At 35.0% G+C, this 23,087-nt stretch overlaps 1 protein-coding gene across 4 annotated transcripts in view; it reads left to right on the forward strand.

Annotated features, from left to right (window-relative positions):
- Positions 1 to 23,087, forward strand: part of GLRB (glycine receptor beta) — a gene marked incomplete at both ends in the record, with an annotated part of 89,853 nt that overhangs the window by 41,048 nt on the left and 25,718 nt on the right. For all 4 annotated transcript variants that reach the window (XM_080697893.1, XM_080697894.1, XM_080697895.1 and 1 more), the window contains 2 exons: positions 7,109 to 7,215; positions 9,976 to 10,043. In XM_080697893.1, the coding sequence (XP_080554019.1) occupies positions 7,109 to 7,215; positions 9,976 to 10,043 (175 nt within the window). The remainder of the gene's footprint in view (positions 1 to 7,108; positions 7,216 to 9,975; positions 10,044 to 23,087) is intronic.

Consider the following 23,087-nt stretch of genomic DNA (forward strand, 5'->3'; position numbering starts at 1 on the left):
GGTTCAAATGCAATTCCTTATACCATGAAATTTGTATCTCATAAGGCTACCTATTAGAAGTGAGAATGTTTATTATTGTACACTATTTGAGAAACATACCATATAAAAAAGGAGCTATTTCTAACAGGTTATTCATATAACAAAGCTCTTACACATGATATGAAGTTAAATGTGACCCAGGATTGCCTTTAGTAATATTTGAAAATTTCTACTGTTTGAAATCCATCATCTCTTCAAATAGTTGTTTCTGCTTTATGAAAAAATACTTTTCTTTGAGCCATGGATGATGTAATGGCATAATTAGAGATATAAAAGATTTGAAAATGTTTCTACAGGCTACAACAATTTCTTCAGCCTGATTGGGGGGGATGAATAAGAAGACTATTGTAGAACACTGTTCTTAATTATGATTCTTGGCCCATAAGAACCCAACAGACCTTGCCACACACATGCACATGCCCATAAACGCATTCTTTTAATATAAATTTAGACTAGACTCAGCTAATCATATAAAAGCAATCATTCACTGTCTGTATTTACAACCTTTTCATGGTTTAATCCACGAAAAGAGTAGAAAATAAATACAGAAGCTGTTAAAAAGAGATGACATACTGTAGGATATGTAGGAAAATAAAAGACAAATAGAAATATTTATAACAAGCCCACAGCTCTCTATATTCATGTATTATTGCTTGTTTAATTAGTCGTTGGGATATATAAAGTATAATTTTTTCATTTTTCGGCACTGGGGATTTAACCCAAGGATCATTCTACCTCTGAGCAATACCCCCAGAACTTTTTCCTTTTTATCAATTTTTGAAACAGGCTCTTTCTGAGTTGCTGAGTTGTGCTAATGTTGCTGAGGCAGCTGGTTTTGAAACTACAATCCTTTTGTTTCAGCATCCTAAGTACTGGGATTATAGGCATGAGCCACCACACCCAGCTTGTCTCTGGATGTCCGTCTATATGATTATCTCTCTGTCCATCCCACTGTATGTCTAAAAATTTTACTGAATAGCTTGCAATGTTATGTTGAACTTTTAATAAGTTGATCTGTATAAACACAGATGTGGCAGTGGTTTCTTCCCAAGCCTCATCTGAGTGTATGACCAGGATGTCACACCTATATAACCCTTTGCTTTCAGTTGGAATGAGAATTTTATAAGAGTATAATTAGCTCTCCAGAGTTGCCTTTTTTGTCCACACCCCCCATTTTTCAAATAAAATCTTCTTTTAAAATTGTATTTTTAATTTATAGAAAAGTCTCAAAGATAGTTCAGAGTCCCTATGTACCCTGTCTATGCTTCATTATTATTTTTATTGGTAGTATATTTTAACAATCAAGGAACTTGTGTTGATACATTATTATTAACTATAAAATGCATATTTTACTTAGATATTTTTAGTTTTTACTTTATGTCCTTTTTCTATTGCAGGAAACCATTAGGATTCTATATTGAATTTAGTTCTTTGTCTCCTATGATTCTTCTTGACTATGACAGTTTGTCAGATTTTAATTGTTTTGGATAACTATGACAGTTTTAAAATGTGTTTGTCAGGTATTTTTTAGACTTTCCCCCAATTTGGATTATTCTGTTTTCATGATTAGATTGGGGTTTATGTTTTGTGAAAGGAGACTGTGGGGTTAAAATGCTTCTCATCATCATTCGGGGATGCATCTCATCGACATGGCATCACCGTTGAGGTTATTCTTGGTCATCTGCTGAGGTAGTGATCTTCAAGCTCCTCTACTATAAAGTTACTCTTGTCTCTCCCTTTCCATCCTAAAACATTTGGAAGGAAGGTACCCTGAAGAGGACCACATTAAGGAGTCTGGAGTCATGTTCCACTAATCTGAGAGCACAGGTTCTAAACAATTATTGGAACTCTGTATTTCAATTACTTATTTCTGTTGGTATGGATTCACAGATTTTTATTTTTATAATATGTCCCTCCTTTGACATATTATCATCATTTTTTAAATTCTAGAACACTTTCTTACTTTCTGTCACTATAACTGCCTCCCTTTAAAAATCTCTTATTTGCTAACTTTATAGGATACCAGCTTCTTAAAAATAATGAATGTTATAGTCAGCATTTTTATTGCTATGATCAAAATCCCCGACAAGCCCACTCTGAGGATGAAAGGCTTATTTTAGGGCTCATAATTTATTTTTTGGTGGTATTGGGGGTTCCTGGAAGCCTTCTGTGCGATCCTCCTGTCTCCACCTCCCAAGCGCAGGGATTACAAACTTGCACCACAATGTAGGGCTCATAATTTTAAAGGTGAATCCATGATCAACTGGCTTCTGGCAGGATTGGCTCAGAAGCAGGGCTTTAGTGCATGGTGGAGGAAGACAAATGATTCCATTTGTTTTTATTAAAGATAAATTTTTAACCTTAGAATTCCAGATCTTGTGTACGTTTTTCAGGAAAGCACATGACTTCATAGGATCGTCAGTGGTGTCTGTTACTGAACAAAGAGTGGACGAATCACTGCCTACAGTGAGAGAGAAACAATGCAGCCTTACATACATTTACAAACCTCATCTTGCCTCCACCTGTGGCTTCATACTTGGTTTAGTTCATGTCCGGCGCAGCCCCACACCCATGTTGCTCAGAAGGACACATACCACACTACATGCCTGTCTGAGAAGCCATTGACCATTGTTTCTGTATTTATAACTATGGAAAAATAAGGCAAATCCTTTGTGAATTTTGGCTTGCAGGAGAAGACAGTATGTTCATACACACCTGTTTTGAAAGGATCATGTAAAAATAAGACTATAGTTGGTGAAGAAGTAAGCTTTCTTTCCTCTTAGGAAAGAAATTTCTAGATTTTTTCCTCGGGGCTGTAACACATTACATCATGGAGCTATACAGCCTGACACATTCCTTGCATAGCTTCACGTATGAGTAATGGCATTGGCTGGAGTCTAGGCACGGGAACAAAGAGAGCTAGAGGTAAAAGGCTCTTGATATAAAACATTATTTTCTTTAGTCATTTGATCACTTTGCCTGAGTAGAGTAAGTTGTTTTCTTAAATTAATATCATATTTCCAAGAAATAAATCCGGCTTTGGAGTATATTGGAATTGTTGATAAATTTCTTGAAATAAAATACTGTAGTCAAATGGATAAAACATTGGACTGAGATTCAGACTGCAAAGACTTTAATAATGAAACAGGCATTGTTGCGGGAATATGTTGCGGGGGGGGGGTGCGTGGTGTGTGTGTGTGTGAAGTAATCCCCCACCACCACATACACACACAGACAAACAGAAAAACCGTGGATTCTTGTCCTAAGCTAAGAATGAGTATTCATCGCTTGGACAGCTGCTGAAGATTTAAAGGAGTTTATTAGAAAGATAGAAATACAGAAAATAGAAATACAGCCCCATGCCAAGATGGCATGAGGGGATGACTCGAATGAGTACACCAAAGGGCTTACACGTGTACCGGACTTTTTATACCCATGACCTCCATCTTGTTCGCGTGACTCTGAGGTGAACGTCTCTGTAAGGTACCTCCCCTAGCAAGGTGGGGTGAGGTGTCTCCTTTCATAAAGGGCAAAGTCAAACCCTGCCCCATCCCCCCTAGATCATCATGTAGATCTGTCTTTAGAAAGAGGAAGCCCTAGCTCTCCTCTATTGACTTGTTAAGTACTTTGAGCTAGGTTGATTTACACTGGAATAGCTGCCTGTTGTTAGGCCAAACCAAGTCCTTTCTTTATCCATGTCTGCCTCCATTTCGACACAACTACTTTGAAATATACCAATTATTTTCTTTTGAAATATATTAATAATCAGAGCTTTCCCAAATCTTTCTAGGTCATTCCCCATACTGGCACAGGCATTACCTGTGTGACCTAATTAAAATCATTTACCTTTTCTCATACCTGCTTGTTTCACATAAGTAATACTTTCCAAATTATTAGGTTCTATATATGTAATAACATACAGACAAAAGAAAATATGCTACATTCACATTATCTTAGGTAGATAGATTAGATATCTTAGATAGATATCTTAGACGAAGTGGCTATATCCATACAATACCTTATAATAAGCCTTCTCAGTGGTAGAGATGAATGATTTTAATGTTGATAAAATATGATTTTTATTTTGATATGATTTTTATTTTTTAATATATGGTTTATATTTTAGGGTAGGGAAAATATCCTTAACTCGTGCATGTGAATGTAAAGTACATAGAATTTTATTTAAATATTTAAAATTATGATTTTTTTTTTCTCCATGCTTGTGATTAATTTGGCAGACCAATTGCTTGGAAACTTCTGAGGGGATAATGCCCTCTTTTTTGTGTGTGTGGTACTGGGGTTCCTGGAAACCTTCCTACCTCTGGGTTACACTCCCAGACCTATTTTTATACTTTTAAAATTTGGAAACAGGGTCTCTTAAGCCAGCGCGGCTGGCTTCAAACCTGCGCGATCCTCCTGTCTCCGCCTTCCAAGAGCAGGGATTACAAGGGTGCGCCACCACGCCCGGCTAATGCCCCCTTTTAAAAGAATGTCTCCTGAAGAAACGTTCTTCTTCCTCTGGAAATGATAGCTGTCGCACAGGGAACTTTTTTTGGCACTGAAGAGGGCCGTGGGAGAAGTGCTTGAACCAATATGTATTTAATTGGAAAAGCAGTATAAAGATCTACAAAAATACAGCAGCCACGAGTCCATCAATAATGGTACTGCTTGCATTTTGTCTAATCGGTACTATTCACAATTATGAAAAGTGTTTGAAATTTGTTTCTGCATGTCCCATTTATTAGTTTTGTTCATTGGAATAAGATGGCATGCTTGAGGCAAAATTGTAGACAAGATATGAGCCTTAAGACAATCTTACAGGACAGTGTGTGTTGAGAGCAGTAAGTGGGAATGGACAGAATTCCTGGAAGGGAGACCAGTGAATAAAGGAATGGTCAACCTTTGCTAGTGAGGGAAAGGATTTGGGATTTGAGTTTGATTGACACAGCTTACAAGTAGGAGAGAAAAATAGACTGTAAAGTTCTAAGCTACAGAAATTAGTGTTAATTTTTTATGTTGTCTTTTCATTGCTTAGAAGGAATATGCCTACAAAGCATTGTATGTTTAGAGACACAACAGCTGTCCTTAATTGATCCAATACAAGTCTATTTCATGACCAATTCTATTTCCTCCCTTGAATGATACAACTTATAGATTGGTTTGAACACAATTTGCATCCTAATATTCAATATCCCCACATGCCCTCATTACCCTTAGAGTTTTCCATCTTTTGATAAGGGATGACAATTGGCTATAAGGAGGTTATATTTTCACTTGCAGTGAAATAGAAAATCTCATTACTAGTACTCCAATCCCCAAAGATGTGATACTGATGCTGATAAGGACAATGAGAAACAATAAAAAAAAAACATATAATCTCTTGAACCTTTGGAAACTTTAATTGATTTTTCAGCTTTTGCCTTAATATTTTGCACTTTGAATCATTTCTATCTGAAGAGTTGTCTGTCAATCATACTCTTTATTTTTTTAATAAACTTTGTCCTGTCATATTTCATCTGTAGTGGTTTCCTCTTATCAAAATATTACATGAGCCGGGCGTGGTGGCGCACGCTTGTAATCCCCGCGCTTGGGAGGCGGAGACAGGAGGATCGCGCAGGTTCGAAGCCAGCCGCGCGCTGGCTTAGGAGACCCTGTTTCTAAATAAAAATATAAAAATAGGTCTGGGAGTGTAGCCCAGAGGTAGAAGGGCTTCCAGGAACCCCAGTACCACCAAAAAAAAAAAAAAAAAAAAAAAAATATATATATATATATATATATATATATATATATATATATATATATATTACATGATAGTTAACTCAGAAAATAATTGCCCAAGAGGACCAAGTTTTTATTTTAGTACAAAGCCAAGCCTATTGCATCAGTTTGTTGCACATAAAGTGATATAATTTATGAAAATACTTTTTACAACATCACTACAGAATATGCAGTGGTAGATATCCCAAATATAGTTTTGGTCTTTCTTTTGACTTATTTATTTATTTATTTATTTATTTATTGGTAGTGGAGACTGAACCCAGAGGCATTCTATCTCTCAGATACAACTCTAGCCCTCTTTTCATTTTTTATTTTGAAACAAGGTGTCACTAAGTTGCTGAGGCTGGCCTTAAACCTGCAATCCTCTTGGCTTGGCTTTCCATGTACTGGGATTAAAGGTATGCCTTTTCAACATTTTAAATTTTGTTTCAGTATTGGGGAAAATGATTATATGATAAAACTTCACGGGTATTAAATCAAGACAAGACAAATAACCAAAAATGACAAAACATTTTCCCTTGGCTTTTAAGGAAAATTCCATTTGAAAAAGCGCTCTTCATCAACCACCAATTTAGTCATGACTCATTATTCTAAGTTAATTAAAATGGCAAACATGACAGCTTTTCCTCTTCTTAATAAAGGGATGACGACAAACACAGAAAATAAATAGTTATGCCTTTTAGCTCTGTCGAGTACTTTACTTGTTTCATTGATATGATAATAGAAAACAAACTTACCAATTTTTCCCCATGGGTTACTCTAATTTAATTCAGTAAGAACGTTCATTTTGTTTCTTGGGGAATCTCATTTTGTAAATGTCAGCATGCTTGTTTAATGAATTCTTATATTACCTTTCTGGCTATTTTATCTTATACTATTAGCACACTTCTTTGCTTAAGCAGAAGTCTAATATAATATACATTTCCACAAAACTCTTTTACTCTTTTTGACTTGATTCCTTTTGTACTTGCTTAGGTTTTGATTGCAGGTTCCTTCCAGAAAAATAAGATACCCTTTTAATTTTACTTAATAGAATTCAACTTAGAATATTTAGAATAGTGTTTATACATTTCTTAAAAGTAAATGCTAAAATACTTTTTGTTTGATTCTGTGTTTTATATAAATATTTTGGGGGTTTGTGATGATATTTGCTTCTGTTTGGTTACTTGTATCTGGAAAAGCCCTTTTGTAATTGTATATTTTATATTCAAAAGGAAAAGTCTTTTCTCCCAATGAAAATTATCCATTCCTGTTTCTTGCTTACCAGGTTTTCTTTTTCTTTCTCTTTTAGTCAGCAGTCACCAGAGGACCTGGCAAGGGTACCTGCTAACTCCACTAGCAATATCTTGAACAGACTATTGGTCAGTTATGATCCTAGGATACGACCAAATTTCAAAGGTTTGTAGCCTGCCATCCCCTAAAATAAAAAGCCCTCTTCATTCTTTATTGTTTAAAAATTTCATTCTTTGTGATATTCAAAACAATATGAGTTTGCTGGGCATAGTGGTTTAGGCTTGTAATCCCAGCATTTGGGAGGCTGAGACAAGAAGATCATGGTTTGTGGACAGCCTCAGCTACTTAGCGAGGCTTTTTGCAACTCATTTAGACCCTGTTTCAAAAATAAAGAATAGCTGGGCGTGGTGGCACATGCTTGTAATCCCAGCATTTGGGAGGCTGAGACTGGAGGATCATGGTTCACAGACAGCCTCAGATACTTAGTGAGGTCCTCTGCAACTCAGTGAGACCCTGTTTCAAAATAAAGAATAAAAAATTGGACAGGGGGTGTAGCTTAGAGGTCAAATGCCTCTGGGTTCCATCCCCAGACCTGCAAAAAAAGAAAAAATTAAAAATTAAAAAAAAAGAGAATAAACCAGGCGTGGTGGTGCACGCTTGCAATCCCAGTACTTGGGAGGCTGAGACAGGAGGATCACATAGGTTCAAAGCCAGCTACTTAGTGAGGCTCTCACCAACTTAGTGAGACCCTGTTTCCAAATAAAATATAAAATAGGTCTGGTAGTATAGCCTGGAGGTAGAAAGCCCCTGTGTTCCATCCTCAGTACCACAAAAAATAAAGAATAAAAAATAGGGCAGGGGGTGTAGCGTGAAGGTAGAATGCCCCTGAGTTCCATCCCCAGTCCCCCCCAAAAAAAAATAAAAAATGAGTTCAAATTGACATATAACTAGCCAGGATTACATGCTTGTAATCCCAGCATTTTGGAGGCTGAGACCGGAGGATTGCGGTTCGCGGACAGCCTCAGCTACTTAGTGAGGCCCTCTGCAACTTAGTGAGACCCTGTTTCAAAATAAAGAATAAAAAATAGGGCAGGGGTTGTAGCTCGGAGGTCGAATGCCTCTGGGTTCCATTCCCAAACCCGCAAAAAAAAAAAAAAAAAAAAAAGACATATAACTGTCTTTTAATGTGCTTAGGTTCAAAGCAATTTAATGCCCTAAATATTTAATAATATGAAATTATTAACTCTAATAGTTTAATATATGTTAATAGGTGTGTGTGTATGTCTCTGAGTTACACACACACACACACACACACACACACACACACACAATCATACCTCATCCTTATTTTATTTTTTAATTTTAAAAAAGGGTCCTGTTGGGTAGCTGAGAGTCTCCCTACATTGCTGAGGCTGTCCTCAAATCTGCAATCCTCCTGTCTCATCCTCCCAAGTACTGGGATTACAGGTGTACACCACCATGCCTGGTGTAGTTAATAGTTTAAAAACAGCAACAACAACAAAAAACTATACTGTGAATGAACAGGCTAACCTCTGTAATAAATTTTCTGAGTACTGTGTTTTCTTAACCATAGTGATTAAAAATCTAGGCTGTGGGTATAACTCTGGATTTCATTCAGAGACAAAAAAATAAATAAAACTTTTTAGAATACCACTTTCTCATTAAGGAAAAAAAGCTGTTCTGTTATGTATGTAAGTTCTTTTTTTATTTTTGTTAGGATTTCACATTGATAAAAAATTCTCTCTATTCTTTTGATAAAACAATGGCCATTTAGTTTTTAAAAGCGCGTTAGCTTTATGAATAAAAGTGACTACATGTCCGACAACAAAGATTTTTCTTTTTCCAACAGAATATTGCATCAATTACACCTTTCAAGATCAGAAACTGTACTTAGAATAACTAGCAGTAACGAGCGGAGAGTGTATATTTGTATAGATCCCTCCCCCTTTTTAATCCTCCCGATGAATTAGGAAAAGCCATGTGAAAAAAAAAATCTCTGGAAAGCTGTAATCCTTATTTTTGCTTAAGGACAGGTATTGATGTAGATCAGATTAACATTATAAGGCTTGATTGTTTTTTTCTCCTTTGCAAAAAAAAAGTCTGCAGCTGCTTCTAGTCAAGTGAAGTTATGCAACTATGTTGTAAAAACAGGGGTTTTTGTTCATTACCAGAACCTATTCAGTTACTTTCAACAACAGCCGTGGTCTGGGTTGTCACATGTCTACCATATATTGATTCACCACCTGGTTTCCATCAGTCAGTGGTTATGCGGCTAAAGGCTAAATTCACATTTTCTCTTTGATAGCCCAACCAGCAGCCACAATGAGTTGAAAAAAAAAAGAAAGAAAGAAAGTTGCAACATTATACCTTAGTTCTCACTCCATGAACTTTCAAATAATTTTTGAACAGGTCAGGCAGAAATCTTTATAGTGGCCCTTCTATGTCTTATTAACTTTGCATTTTCATGAATAAAATTAAAATATAGCAATTATAAGTAAAATGTATTGAATATTCATGGCAATTGATTTAAAATTTGAAATAAAAAATGCAACAAACTATTTTAAAATAAAAGTTAAAAAATAATTTATAATTTCTTAAATGTAACAGGCCAATTAAAACAGTTTTAAAGGTAAGCATACTTTTCAGAATTTTAGCAATTTAAGAGAAATATTTCTGAATAATGAACATTATAAAATACAACTCAACTCATCATTATTTGTATTATGATCCCTACTTAGAAAAATAAGTCAATAGTAATTGTGAGCATATTATACTAAGACTATAGATTTTTGCATCCCAATGTGTATTGAAAAATTACAAAAATTAAGTGAATGAACCATATTATAAAGATTCTGATCAAATTTTTTTATACCTAGTAAATATACTCTTAATTTTTATTCATAGGTATTCCTGTGGATGTAGTAGTCAACATTTTTATTAATAGTTTTGGATCCATTCAAGAGACAACAATGGTAAGATGACAATAAAATATTTTTTATCAAAACTATAATTAGAGGATAGTATTACAACTGAAAAATAAGGAAAGATGCAGGTTCTCTTATAGTATAAAATATCAACATTTTTAGGTTTTGTTAAACCACTTATTTTGGTACCTATATTATTTGGCAATTCAAATTTAAGTCTTAAAGTTTCACTGAAATTTACAGGGTTTGAAAAATTCAGGTATTGCCCCTGAAAATCTGTGATTAGATGCCATGTGGGAAAAGAATTTATATAATTAAAACTATTGAACAACAAATTTTTAATATGCTCATGTATATAAACCATCAAAAATATTTTAAGTATTCACAGTTTTTTTTTCAATTTTCTTGAGGAGAACCTCTGTTTTCTCTGGTATGATAATTGTGTAATGTGAAGCAGGGCATTAGCAAAGCTGGAAGCTGGTTTTTATAAAGCAGGGCATCCTAACTTCCTGAAAGTAGTGTACTAAGGAGAAAGGGCAAGGGAAGGACAGGTGAGGAGACAGCGAGAGTGACGGGCACCCTGTCCTGGCGGAAGCTAGGAAAGGAGGCTTGGGGCATGGCTTGATACCCAGGTTGATTGAGATTCCTAGGAACAGTGACCTCTAGGAAGTATCATTAGGAGGTTTCCTGAATGATGGGAGAAGAATGACCCTTTCAACTTCTTGAAAGGTACTCACTAAATTATTAGAATACAGGGTTCTTTCTAGGAATATCTCAGACTAGAGAAAGAATGATTTAAAATACATATGTATTTATTTCTAGTAACATCATAGCATGTATTCTAAAAGCAATTGTATGTTGTATTTAATTTATGTCACCCATCTTTATATTAAAGTGGAATAGGAATGTTTTTATTATTTTGGTAGAAGTATAATAGGAATGTTTTTAGTGTATTTGTTAGAAACACATATTTAAGCCCTTGATTATTATCTTACTGTATAGATATATTTAGAGAATCATTTAAAATAAGATTTTGGATCAAGTCCAAAGTTCACTTCCAGTGCCTTTTCAGTTTGCTTAAGTGACATAGACATATGTTATAGATGGCTTGATGACTACTCTGAAATAAGATAGAACTGCTGTCCATCACTCAGGATACAAGTGTAACATCAATAATTGAAAATGTGCTTAGTCTATCTAAGCACTTCACTTGGTGACAGTAAGAGATAACATTTCCTAAAGGCACAACTTTAACGGTATCTGTTTGGTCTGTCTGGTCTTCATACTCCTCTGGGTAACCTGGCTCTCTTGCACACTACCACTTACACTAATCCTAAAACTCTACTTTCAAGATCCTGTTGGTAGCATCCCCACTCTGCATTGCTTGCCTCTGAAATCAGATCCAAGAGAGTTTGGGGGTAGGTAATGCCAGGATCTTTTTCTCTCCTGAATCTGTTTACATGAGTCAGAGCTTAGCAGGTACCATTATTATTATTAATTATTATTATTATTATTATTATTATTATTATGGTTCCTGGAAACCCTTCTACCTCCGGGCTACACTCCAAGACCTATTTTTATATTTTTATTTGGAAACAGGGTCTCTTAAGCTGGCTTCAATCCTGTGTGATCCTCCTGTCTCCGCCTCCCAAGCGCGGGGATTACAAGCGTGCACCACCACACCCAGCAATGCAATTTTTAATAACTGGGAAGAATGCCAAAACTCCTCTAGGTCCCATAGTAAATGGTTGACTGGATTGCTGTATTGAGTTGAATATTTTTTAGAAGAATGGGATATTAGAAAAGAAAGAAGGACTTTTTTTACAGACTATTTGAGGATTATAATAGAATATTTTATCAGTTTTAACTTTCTTCTTGTTCTCTGGCACTGGATCATTACAGTAGCGAGTCTCCCCCCAAAATATTCCTGGGATCAGATTTTCACCATGTCCTTACTATGTCCTTCACTTTGTCCTTACTATTTATCCCCAGTATTTATTTTTTTTTTGTACAGTGGACTGGACTCAGGGATGTTCTACCTCTGAGTTACTTGCCTAACCCCTTTTTAGTTTTTAAAACAGGATTTCACTGAGTTGTTAAGGCTAGTGTCAAACCTGAGATCCTCCTGACTCAGCCTCACACATACTAAGATTTGTTTGCTATTGAGTCTGAGTTTCTATGTCTTAATTAAATTCTTTTTGTGTGTATTAACTTTATTATTTAATGGAAATTAGGAATAATATATTCTACTTTTAACTTTCCATAAAATACATAAAGCAATAGGCACTCAATAAATAGTTAACACATAAACAAATATATTAGCTGCTAATATAAAATAATGACTTAGTGAATAAATTCTGTTCTTTGCTTAGTTAAGGAAAAGAATTGGCAGAACAAATTTAAACACTAGATTAGTGTTGAACATTGCTGTAAAGTGTTCATTTTGGAAATTTTGGAGAACTTTACTCAGAGGAGTCAAATTAATTATTTCTTTTTTTTAATTAGATAAACTGGATGTGTCCCAGTCTGTTCTTCACCTTACGTTGGCAGACGTAGCCTGAGTGTTCAGAACCACACTCATCAGATACACTTGCATATTCTCCTTTATTATAACTATTACTTTTTGCTTTCAGCAATGTTTATTTCATATACCCTATAAAATTTTGTAGACATATCTTGTGAGGATGACATTTTTACAGATTTACTCTATAGATTTGTTCAGCCTCATTGCTTAAGAGTTAGGAGAGTCATAAGTAATAGATATATAAATAATATTATCTTGTCTTCTAATAAAAAATAAATCTAGATGAAACTTGTTCGTCATTACTCATTACAAACCCTGATCTGAAATGGTAGTGATGACTCAGGAAAATACACAGCATGGACACTTCTGGACAGAAGCTAGGCTACAAGAGGATACTTCTTAAAAGTTAACAACAACAACAACAACAACAACAGCAACAACAACAACAACAACAACAACAAATGAACAAACTGCCTCGAACAAGAGGTTGGAAAAGCAGAGAGACTGGAGTGGTCTAAACACAGGATGTACGCTCACAGTAAAATAATGGTGGACAGAGCTTGGGTTGCCAAACACACAGAGGTTGAGTGATCAGACAGACTTGTGCTTGAGTCTGTTTTGCGATGGCTATATTACACCCTTAAAAGAGGGGAAATGCTCCAAATTTAAAGCATCAGCATTTTCCTGGCAGAGCAGCCGTTCCGTGATAGTGACTCTTTGGTTGTCATGCCTTTGCAAACAATAGAATTATTATAGCACTATAGAATCTCTTTCTAAATGAAATGCTAAAGGAAATATAACATTTGTAAGTTTGACAGTACTCTCATTGTGCTTCCCCCCCCCCCCCAATATTGCCCAACATATTCCCCTCCAGCTCAGACCTTACCACCTCAACAGGAAGTTGCTTGTTCAGGAAAGCACAATGCCCATCACAGAGCCTAGGAGTAGATGTAGCATTAATTGCTACCTGTCTGTCAGCTCACAGATGTGGGACAGCTCCTAGAGGGAGAGGGTGGAGCAGCTTCTGAAGAGGGCAAAATCATTTCTTCAACATTCAAAGTCATTATTAAACAGCAAAGCAACCAAAGTAAACAACAATCATCAACATTAGTCAGGCAGGGTGGCACATGCTTGTAATCCTAACACTTGGGAAGGCTGAGACAGGAGGATCCAGGTTCAAGCCAGCCTATCAACATAGTGAGGCCCTCCACAACTTAGTGAGACCCTTTTGCAAAAATAAGAGAATAAAATAGGGCTGACAGTATAGCACTGAGGGAAGAATGTCATCTCTAGTAACACACACACACAAACACACACACACACACACACACATACACACACATATCGACATTGTGTTAAAAAAATCTCATAACCAATTACGTTGGGAAAAATTTCTTCTTGCTTATCTTTGTTTTTATTATTTTGGATGCTAAATAATGCTGGTGAATTAAAGGTAATCTCACCTTATTTACAAATTATAGTTGTATAGTTAAGGAAAGATACAGCTATAGTAATACTTCTGAAGCTCTTTCACATCTCCATGGTTATAAGTTCCTTCCTTCAGCCTGTGTTATGGTTCCATTTTATAACTTTATAGTTTCCATTTTTTATATCTCTGTATTCATTTCATTCTATTACCCTATATTTGTATAAGGTATCATCAGCACTATAAGTGATATTTACTGAATTTAAAATTTTTATTCCAATTTGAAATTACTTTTAAAAGATTTACTTCTAATTTTACCAGATTTTGTGTTACCATTTGTGACAAATAAACTAAGAGCATTCAAAACAGAGAAGAATGATTTTCTTAGAGTCTAAGTGACATCTGCTCTACCATTATGCTTATAATATTTCTTGATTTTTTTCAATTCTTCTGGCTTAAGCCAGTGGGATTTTCATAAATGGAAATGTGAACTATTGCCCTCATGGGAGAAATTGGGCATTATAGTTTATTGTAATAATCCGTATACTGGCATTTTGTCTCCTCTGAAATACATAAGAGCTCTTTCATGGAAATAAAAGCCTGTTTATACAATCCATTTTCTTTCTTTAGTTTAGGCATGCTTTGTAATTATACTGAATTATTATTGTGCTACGATTCATGATTCTGTCAGATTTTCTATGCCTTTCTGCTGCATGACTTTTTGTTTGTTTTAATAATAGACTTCAACTCATTTTTAGGCAACACAGCTGTGCCTGTCAAGAAAAAATATATTTGGGATCAGCTTAAAGAGCTTATTTCTTAGTTCTTTGTGATTGCTCATCATTGTCATTGTAAAACAATTTTATTTTGTTTCACTGCATATATAGATTTAAAATTCATCCTTTAAATCCTGTCTTAGTTTACTATTTTTATATTTTGTTTTAATTATCTATTTTCAGTAATGTTCCATTCCTTATAGGTTAATATTAAACATATTTGTTCCAATTTCTTCTACTTTTTATTGGAGTAAATTTTATTTGAGTAAACTTTATTTTACATGTTAGGTATATAATCATATATTCATCTCCTTTTGTATTATTCATCTTCAAGGTTTGCACCCTTTGATGGCTGAAAATGCCCATGTCTGAATCATCAGAACCAATGGATAAGGTCTTTTCCATGGTAAAAGATGTGGCAGAGTAATTGAATTCAGGACCTTAGGATGGGAGAAATTACTCTGGTTCATCCAAGTGAGCCTGCTTATAATCCCAAGGGTTCTAGTAAGAGAGAGCGAGAAAGGAAGATGCGACACAGTCATAGCAGCCTTGACATAGGCAGCATTAAGTTGGAATGCTATGAGGAAGGGGCCACAGGTCAGGAATGCAAGTAACCTCTAGGAGATGATGACAACAAGGAAGCAAATTCTTTTCTCAAAGCCTGTGAAAGAAACAGCTCCCTGAATTTAGTCCAGGGAAATTGATTTTGGTCTTCTGATAATAAATTTGTGGTGTTTTAAGCCACTTTTTGATAATTATTTTATAGCAACAGTTGGAAACTAATACATATATGCTGAAAGCATTTGTTGATATTTTTTCTCAAATCCTGCTGAAGGGATATCTAATTACATACAACTTTCTTCCTATTCCTGATGGAGGGATATCTGATTATGTCTAACTTTTTCATATATAGACATGCCAAACTAATTAGTTTCTTTTTATTTAGTAATTACAAAAAGAACCTCTTATTAAAGTGAAACCTACTACGAAGTTGAAAGAAAATCTGTGTTTTGAGTAGTTGACAATACTATATTTGAGCTGGGCATGGTGACACACACTTGTAATCCCAGCGTTTGGGAGGCTGAGACAAGAGGATGGTGGTTCCTGGACAGCCTCAGCTACTTATTGAGGCCCTTTGCAAGTCATTGAGACCCTGTTCAAAATAAAAAATAAAAAAATAGGGCTGGGGATGACACTCAGAGGTAGAATACCACTGGGTTCCATCTTCAGTACTACAAAAAAAAAAAAAAAAAAAAGAAAGTACTATATTTTCAGCTTGGCATGGGGGCACACACCTATGATCCCAGTACTTGAGAGGCAGAAAGAGGAGGATTGAAAATATGAGGCCAGTCTCAGCAATTTAATGAAACCCTGTTTAAAAAAATAAAATAAAATATAAAAGACTGAGGGTAGGCTCTTAGCAACTTAGCAAAACCCTGTTTTCAAATAAAAAATAAAATCAGGCTAGTGGTATAGCTCAGAGGTAGAAGGGCCCTGGGTTTAATCCCCAAGATAAAAAAAAAAAAAAACAAAGCAAAAACATAAAAGCAAAACATGTATTTCTATTTCTTTATAAAAATTATTTTAGTATACCTTAGATTGAAATATAATATAATTTCTTATGAGTACTTTCTTCTTAACCTTATTATTTCTAGCTATATTATTTAGAAGTATTTTCTATTAAACTTTTTAGATTATAATATTTCTTTAGCCATGTGGGAGGATAAAAAATGTTCATGTTATTTTCTGTTTCTAGTGACTTTTTATTAACTTTTCCAGTAATCATTATCACTGAATATAGGAAAATTTAAATTAATAATGTGAAGAATGCAACTTCCTGGCCTGTCAAAATGTTAAGAGGTATTTTTACATCCCAGTATTAATTGGATGTATATCAGGTACTTTCTACATACTCAGACTCAGCTGGCTGCTTGTTATGATCTCCTGTATCCTCCCAAATTGTGTATCTTGTAATATAATCTTCCATACAATATTATAAGAGGCAGGGCCTTCAGGAAGTTAATAGGACTGAGGTTGGAGACCTAATGAATGGGATTAATGCCATTCTAAAAGAGACTAGAGGGAACTTATTTGCCCCCTTTACCACATGATGGTATATATAGACAGCACCATCTATAAGGAACAAGCCATCACCAGATGTGGATCTTGGATATCCCAGCCTGTAGAACTATGAGCAATGTGTTTCTGTTGTTTGTAAATTACCCATTTAAAATATCTTGATATGCCGGGCATGGTGGCGCACGCTTGTAATCCCTGCGTTTGGGAGGCTGAGACAGGAGGATCAAAGCCAGCCTCAGCTACTTAGTGAGGCTCTCAGCAATGTAGTGAGACCCTGTTTCCAAATAAAATATAATAAAGATCTGGGAGTATAGCCTGGAGGTAGAAAGCCTCTAGGTTCCACCCCAGTACCACCAAAAAAATAAATTAATTAATTAAATAAAATATCTTGATATTACAGCAGGGGCACTTTAAGATCTATCCCAGGGTATTTGTAGTCCAATGTGGCACTATGGCACAGCCACTCAGCACTTGTAATAAAAATGGTCCATTGGCTTAGATCTGGAAGAATTTGAATATCTATTAGGTGATAATAAATAGTATTTAACTAAAAACTTTTTTTTCCAGTTAGCATTCTTACAGCTATAATCTAAAGATCGACCATGTATCTTAGAGGAAAGAGGATTTCTTTTCTTATGGTTTCCAGTTTAGTCCATCTGAGGCTGGTGACCAGAGATCTCAGAATGGTGGTGGGAGGATGAGAGAGGGAGTGCACATGACTGTGCTCCTCCTCACATTATGGAGGCTGGAAGAGAGAGAGAGAGAGAGAGAGAGAGAGAGAGAGAGAGAGAGAGAGAGAGAGAGAGAGAGAGAAGGCAGAGGAAGAAGGAACCATATATAATCCTCAGGGCCACACCGCAGAGGCCCAGCCCCTCTGGACATACCCTGTTGGCTTGGGCCACCACCCAGATAAATCAATTACTGGATTACAATCCTCATGACTATACCAACCCTTAATATTAATAAATTAGCTTCTTATTGGATATTTTATATATAACTTTAAAGTAATATTTTGAGAAAAAGTGCTAAAATATAATTTAAGAGCTTTTACTGGAATATTTTTTAGCTTATAATTCTTATGTGTAACTCCTAACTTCATTAGAGTCTGAATTTTAAGTCCTTTCAAATTAGGTTTATAATGTCTCTTATAATGCTTCTAGATGTTACAGAAGCTAATTTCTATAATTTCCTTGAATGCTATTTTTATTATAATTTTGAAAAAAATAAATGAGTTGATGACTCCATATATGATTTGATAAAAAAGATACCCAGGAGAGCTAACTTAAGAACATTACAAAGTATAAAGAGTTCTGAGTAATAAAAATATCATTAATGAAACCTAACTGGTTATAATGCCTTATTGTGAAATGTTTTGTTGCCTTGAAGAAAGAGTTTAATTTGGATGTTAATTGGTACTGAAAAATTTGGAGAACATCCATTTTTCAGATAATGACTAATAGTGTACTGTTTGGAGTGAACAATGAATAGTTTTTGTCACCAAGCATTTTCAAAACAATTAAGTAATTTCCTACCAATAAAAGCAGTTTGTTTCTGATGGAATTCACTTATTGAAAAATAAATGACAACTATAATTATTGTGATTGATAGTAGAAAATAAAATAAATAGGTTTCAAAGATAGTTATCTGAATATAGAGCATGTAAAATGCCAATAACTAACAATTAATTGAAAATTCTCATTAAACATTAACCAAAGCATACTGACTAATGAGCTTTTTCCTTTTAATGGATGTTGAACCCAAAATATTTAAATTATAAAATTGTATCACGTTCTTAAAAGATATGTAAGCTTGTTATAACTTGTGTTAAAATATAATTTTATGAAGCTACACTACTAACAGAAAAGCATCTTGAAGCTTTCTCAAAATGAAACAATAAAACATAATAGCCAAGAACACTAAATTGAGTTGGGCAGTGAAGTAGACATTATACATTTTTTGGTGATGCTTATTGAAATATGATTTTTATGGAGCTTTATTAAAAAAATGAATGTAAAAAATATTGAAAAAGAGCCCTGAAATTTATGTGCTATGGGCTTTATAATAGTGCATCTTAAATTAAGCAGGAGCATTCAGGAGGTCTAAAATTTGTAATGTGGCAGTGCTGACCACTAAAACTTAGAAGTAAATTACTAGTAAGGATAATTGTAGGTCTGTGGGCATGGTCTGGAGCAAACTTGATTAGTTACATTATCTGCTGATTTTTTGAAGCAGAAAAAGAATATTCATTACTACTACCAGTATTATAAAGAAATAACACGAAGGACAGATTCTAATGGTGTGAAACACTTCTTTTGTGCCCAATATCTCCAGGCACAATTCATGCACTTTACATACCTCAGCTCATGTAATCCTTGCTATAGCCTTATGTCCTTAGTGTTTCATTGCTGTTCCTATCTTATATAAAATGATCCTTTGAGCTGGGCATGGTGGCATATACTTGTAATCCCAGCATTCCGGAGGCTGAGAGGAGAGGATCATGCCACTCGCAGCCAGCCTCAGCTACTTACTTAGTGAGGCCCTTTGCAACTCAGTGAGATCTTGTTTCAAAATAAAGAATAAAAAACGGGGCTGGAGGTGTAGCTCAGAGGTAGAATGCCCCTGGATTTCATCTCCAGTACCATAAAACAAACAAACAAACAAGTAAATAAATAAATAAATAAATAAACAAACAAACAAACCCTTTGTATCTGTTCCCTCTTGATCCTTTGTAGCTTGGCCTTGTCTGCTCAGCGCCACACTGCTTCCCTGGACTCCGCAGTGACTTGCTTGGCTTTCAGCTGTTTAGTTGGTTCTAGTTGGTCTCTGGGGATGGCTGCCATTGGCCGACTCCAAGCTTTGAAGCTTTGATGTGGTGGGATGGGATGGCATTCTCCAGGGACCTTTTCTGTCCCTCTGTCTCCTAGCTAGCTCTTGAAATGCTTGTGTCCCTGGTCCCTGGGTTTTGTTGTTGTCATTTTGTTTGACTGATTTTGTTGTTTAATTTTTCTTGCCATGCATTTCTACTCTATATGACAATTTTGGACAAACTCTTCCTCATTTTTTTTTTGGAGTATAACTCATCCACTTTTTATAAGCTGTCTAATTGCACATTGTCTAGAATCTAATAAAAATTTAAAAATATTCCCAAACTCGGAATAAGCAAAAATATTACAATGTGTTTTTTGGTAATACTGTGGAAACTCCAGGGACTTTCTACCCCTGAGCTATAACCTGCCCTTTCTGTTTACTTTATTTTTCTTTTTAATTTTGAAACAAGCTCTTGCTAAGTTACTGAGAATCTCATTACATTGCTGAGTCTGACTTCAAAACCGTGATCCTCCCATCTCAGCTTCCCAAATACTGACTGGGCCTAGGGGCATGGGTCACCACGTCTAGCTCTCTATATGTCTTTTTCAGGATCATTGTTTAACAAGCTCACCTAATGATTCTCCTGGAACTTGTTATTTTTTTTGAATTTCTATTTTTCAATTGATTACATTATACATTCTAATAATTAGGTACCTTATAGAAGACTGATAATCATTTGTTTCTTAAAATCCATAGAATATACAAAACTAAAGATAACCCTAAACTATGAACTTTGTATAATAATAATGTGTCATTTAGTTTCAGATAACCCTTGGACTTCTTTGGTGTCTAATGTAAATAGTGGGGTACGGTGTGTGTAACTGGGGACAAAGTGTGTGTGTGTGTGTATATATATATATATATATATATATATATATATATATATATATAATTTTATTCTTAGTTTTGCTTTGAATATAATAAAACTACCCTTAAATGTAAAGCCTAGTTTTAAAAATTGAATGTGAAATTAACCATAAACCAAATTCAAGAATATTTTGTGATTTAGAGTACTTTAGGTTCCCACTCTATAAGGAGATAGATTTATTAGGATGATCACTCTCCTGTGGCTTATCAGCATCACCTGGAAACCCAATAAGGTGGCTGTACCCACCATTGTAGTATCTTACAGGAGTCTCTATAATGCTAATATGCTGCTCAAGTATATTCTTCCTTCCCTCTGTATCCTGCCAACCACTGATCCTTTTGTGGTCTCCATGATTTGACCTTTGCTGGAGCATCATGCAGTTGGAAACTCATATAGTATATAACCTTCTCAGATTGGCTTCTTTCATTTAGTAAAATGCATTTGTTTCCCATATATTTTCATGGTTTGAGGTTTCATTTCTCAATGTACCAGTTTATCCATTCATCTACTAAAATATATTTTGGTTGCTTGCTTCCAAGTTTTTGCAATTATAAATATGGCTGCTATAGACATTAATTTATAGATTATTGTGTTGTTCTCAAGTCCCTTAGGTTAGTACCAAGGAGCATGACTGCTGGATCATATGAAAGAGTATGTATAGTTTTATAAGAAACCACTAATATGTCTCCCAAAGTGGCTGTACCATTTTGTATTCTCATCAGTAATGAATGGGAGTTCCCACTGTTCCACATCTTTTGGTGCTGTCAGTGTTCTGGGTTTGGCCATTCTGATAGGTGCACAATGGTATCTGATAGTTTTTTTTTTATTTTAATTTCCCTGATAACATATGTTGAATATCGTTTCGTGTGCTTTTTTTTTTTTTGCCAATTATACATCTTCTTCATTGAGGTATATATTCAGGATTTTTTCTTTGCATAGTCTTTTGGTTTTATATTTGACTGATTTTTAATATTTCTTATAATTATTTCTATAAAGCCAGGGAGTATTCAAAGCTGTCTCTTTAGTACCTAGAGCATGAAAAGAAATATATGGCTAATAAATAATTTGTGAATGAATGAATGAACCAATGAATCAATCACCTATAGATTAGGAGTAATCTAAGTAAATGGTTTTCTAAATGCATGTGATGTAACCTGTATCTGGATTCTCAAGAATGTAAAGTGGGAAGGAAATTTTATGTGGTAATATTTGTGCTGAGTATTTAATTCTTATATTAGGATATCAGTCTTCATTTTGTTTATATTTAGAAATTGAGCTTAGAGGGGTTAAGGAACTGGACCTCTGCTAAAGCTTCTAAGATTTTTTTTTTTTTTTTTTTTTTTGGTGGTACTGGGGTTCCTGGAAGCCCTTCTATCTCCGAGCTACACTCCCAGACCTATTTTTTTAAATTTTTATGTGGAAACAGGGTTTCTATTTATTTAATTTTTGGTGGTACTGGGGTTCCTGGAAGCCCTTCTACCTCCGGGCTACACTCCCAGACCTATTTTTACATTTTTATTTGGAAACAGGGTCTCCTAAGCCAGCGCGCACGCGGAAGGCTTCGAACCTGCGCGATCCTCCTGTCTCGGCCTTCCAAGTGCCGGTATTACAAGCGTGCGCCACCACGCCCGGCAGCTTCTAAGATTTAAAGTGTGAATTTGAATTCAGATCTTTATATAAAAAGCATGTTGATTTCATGCTTTTTGTCTTTCTAAATTACATTAAGGTGATATTTAAAAGTTATTTATAGTGGCATATACAACAAAGAGAGGGTTGACTATAATGTATTACACCATTTCTAATTGTTCCCACAGATGGACGTTATTTTGCGAAGGCTCCTGACAGGTAGCCTCTGTCATACATAGCTTCTTGCTGATTAAAATGTTTGTTCTGATAAATGGCATCAATATATTTTTGAATTGGGTAGAAATATTAATTAGACTTAAGAAAGATTTAATAAAAGAAACCACATGAGGAAACATTATTAAAATTACTATAATGATTCTTTAAAAATACAACTAGTTTTACTACATAATTTTATTAAGTGTACTATTTTGGAAATAGGTGGAACCTAGAATTGTGCTCCCAAATTGTGTGTGTGTGTGTGTGTGTGTGTGTGTGTGTGTGTGTGTGTGTTTGTGTTTGAGTGGTGTAGGGGAGAGAGAGAGAGAGAGAGAGAGAGAGAGAGAGAGAGAGAGAGAGAGAGAGAGAGAATTTTAAGGAGAACTCATTATAATGCAGGATTAATTTCTGAACTTCAAATAAAACATTGTTGATGGATTATCTTTAATTATGCAAAATATGTTGAAGTTAATTAAACTGTGGCATTGCTTTAATCATTATCAGATAATATCTTGCAACTATTATAAAATATTGATATAATGTCATTAAAACTAATTACTGATAAGCAAATCAGCATATACTCCAGAAGGTAATTGTTTGTATCTAAAGAATTCCAATGAGGTTTTAATATTTCTATCTCTGCACACATATATAACATTCTATTAAAACAAGAAAACCTAGTATTGGGCTAAAATGGAGCACCCTCATT

Source organism: Muscardinus avellanarius, assembly GCF_963383645.1.
Source record: "Muscardinus avellanarius genome assembly, chromosome: 6".
Lineage (NCBI taxonomy): Eukaryota > Metazoa > Chordata > Mammalia > Rodentia > Gliridae > Muscardinus > Muscardinus avellanarius.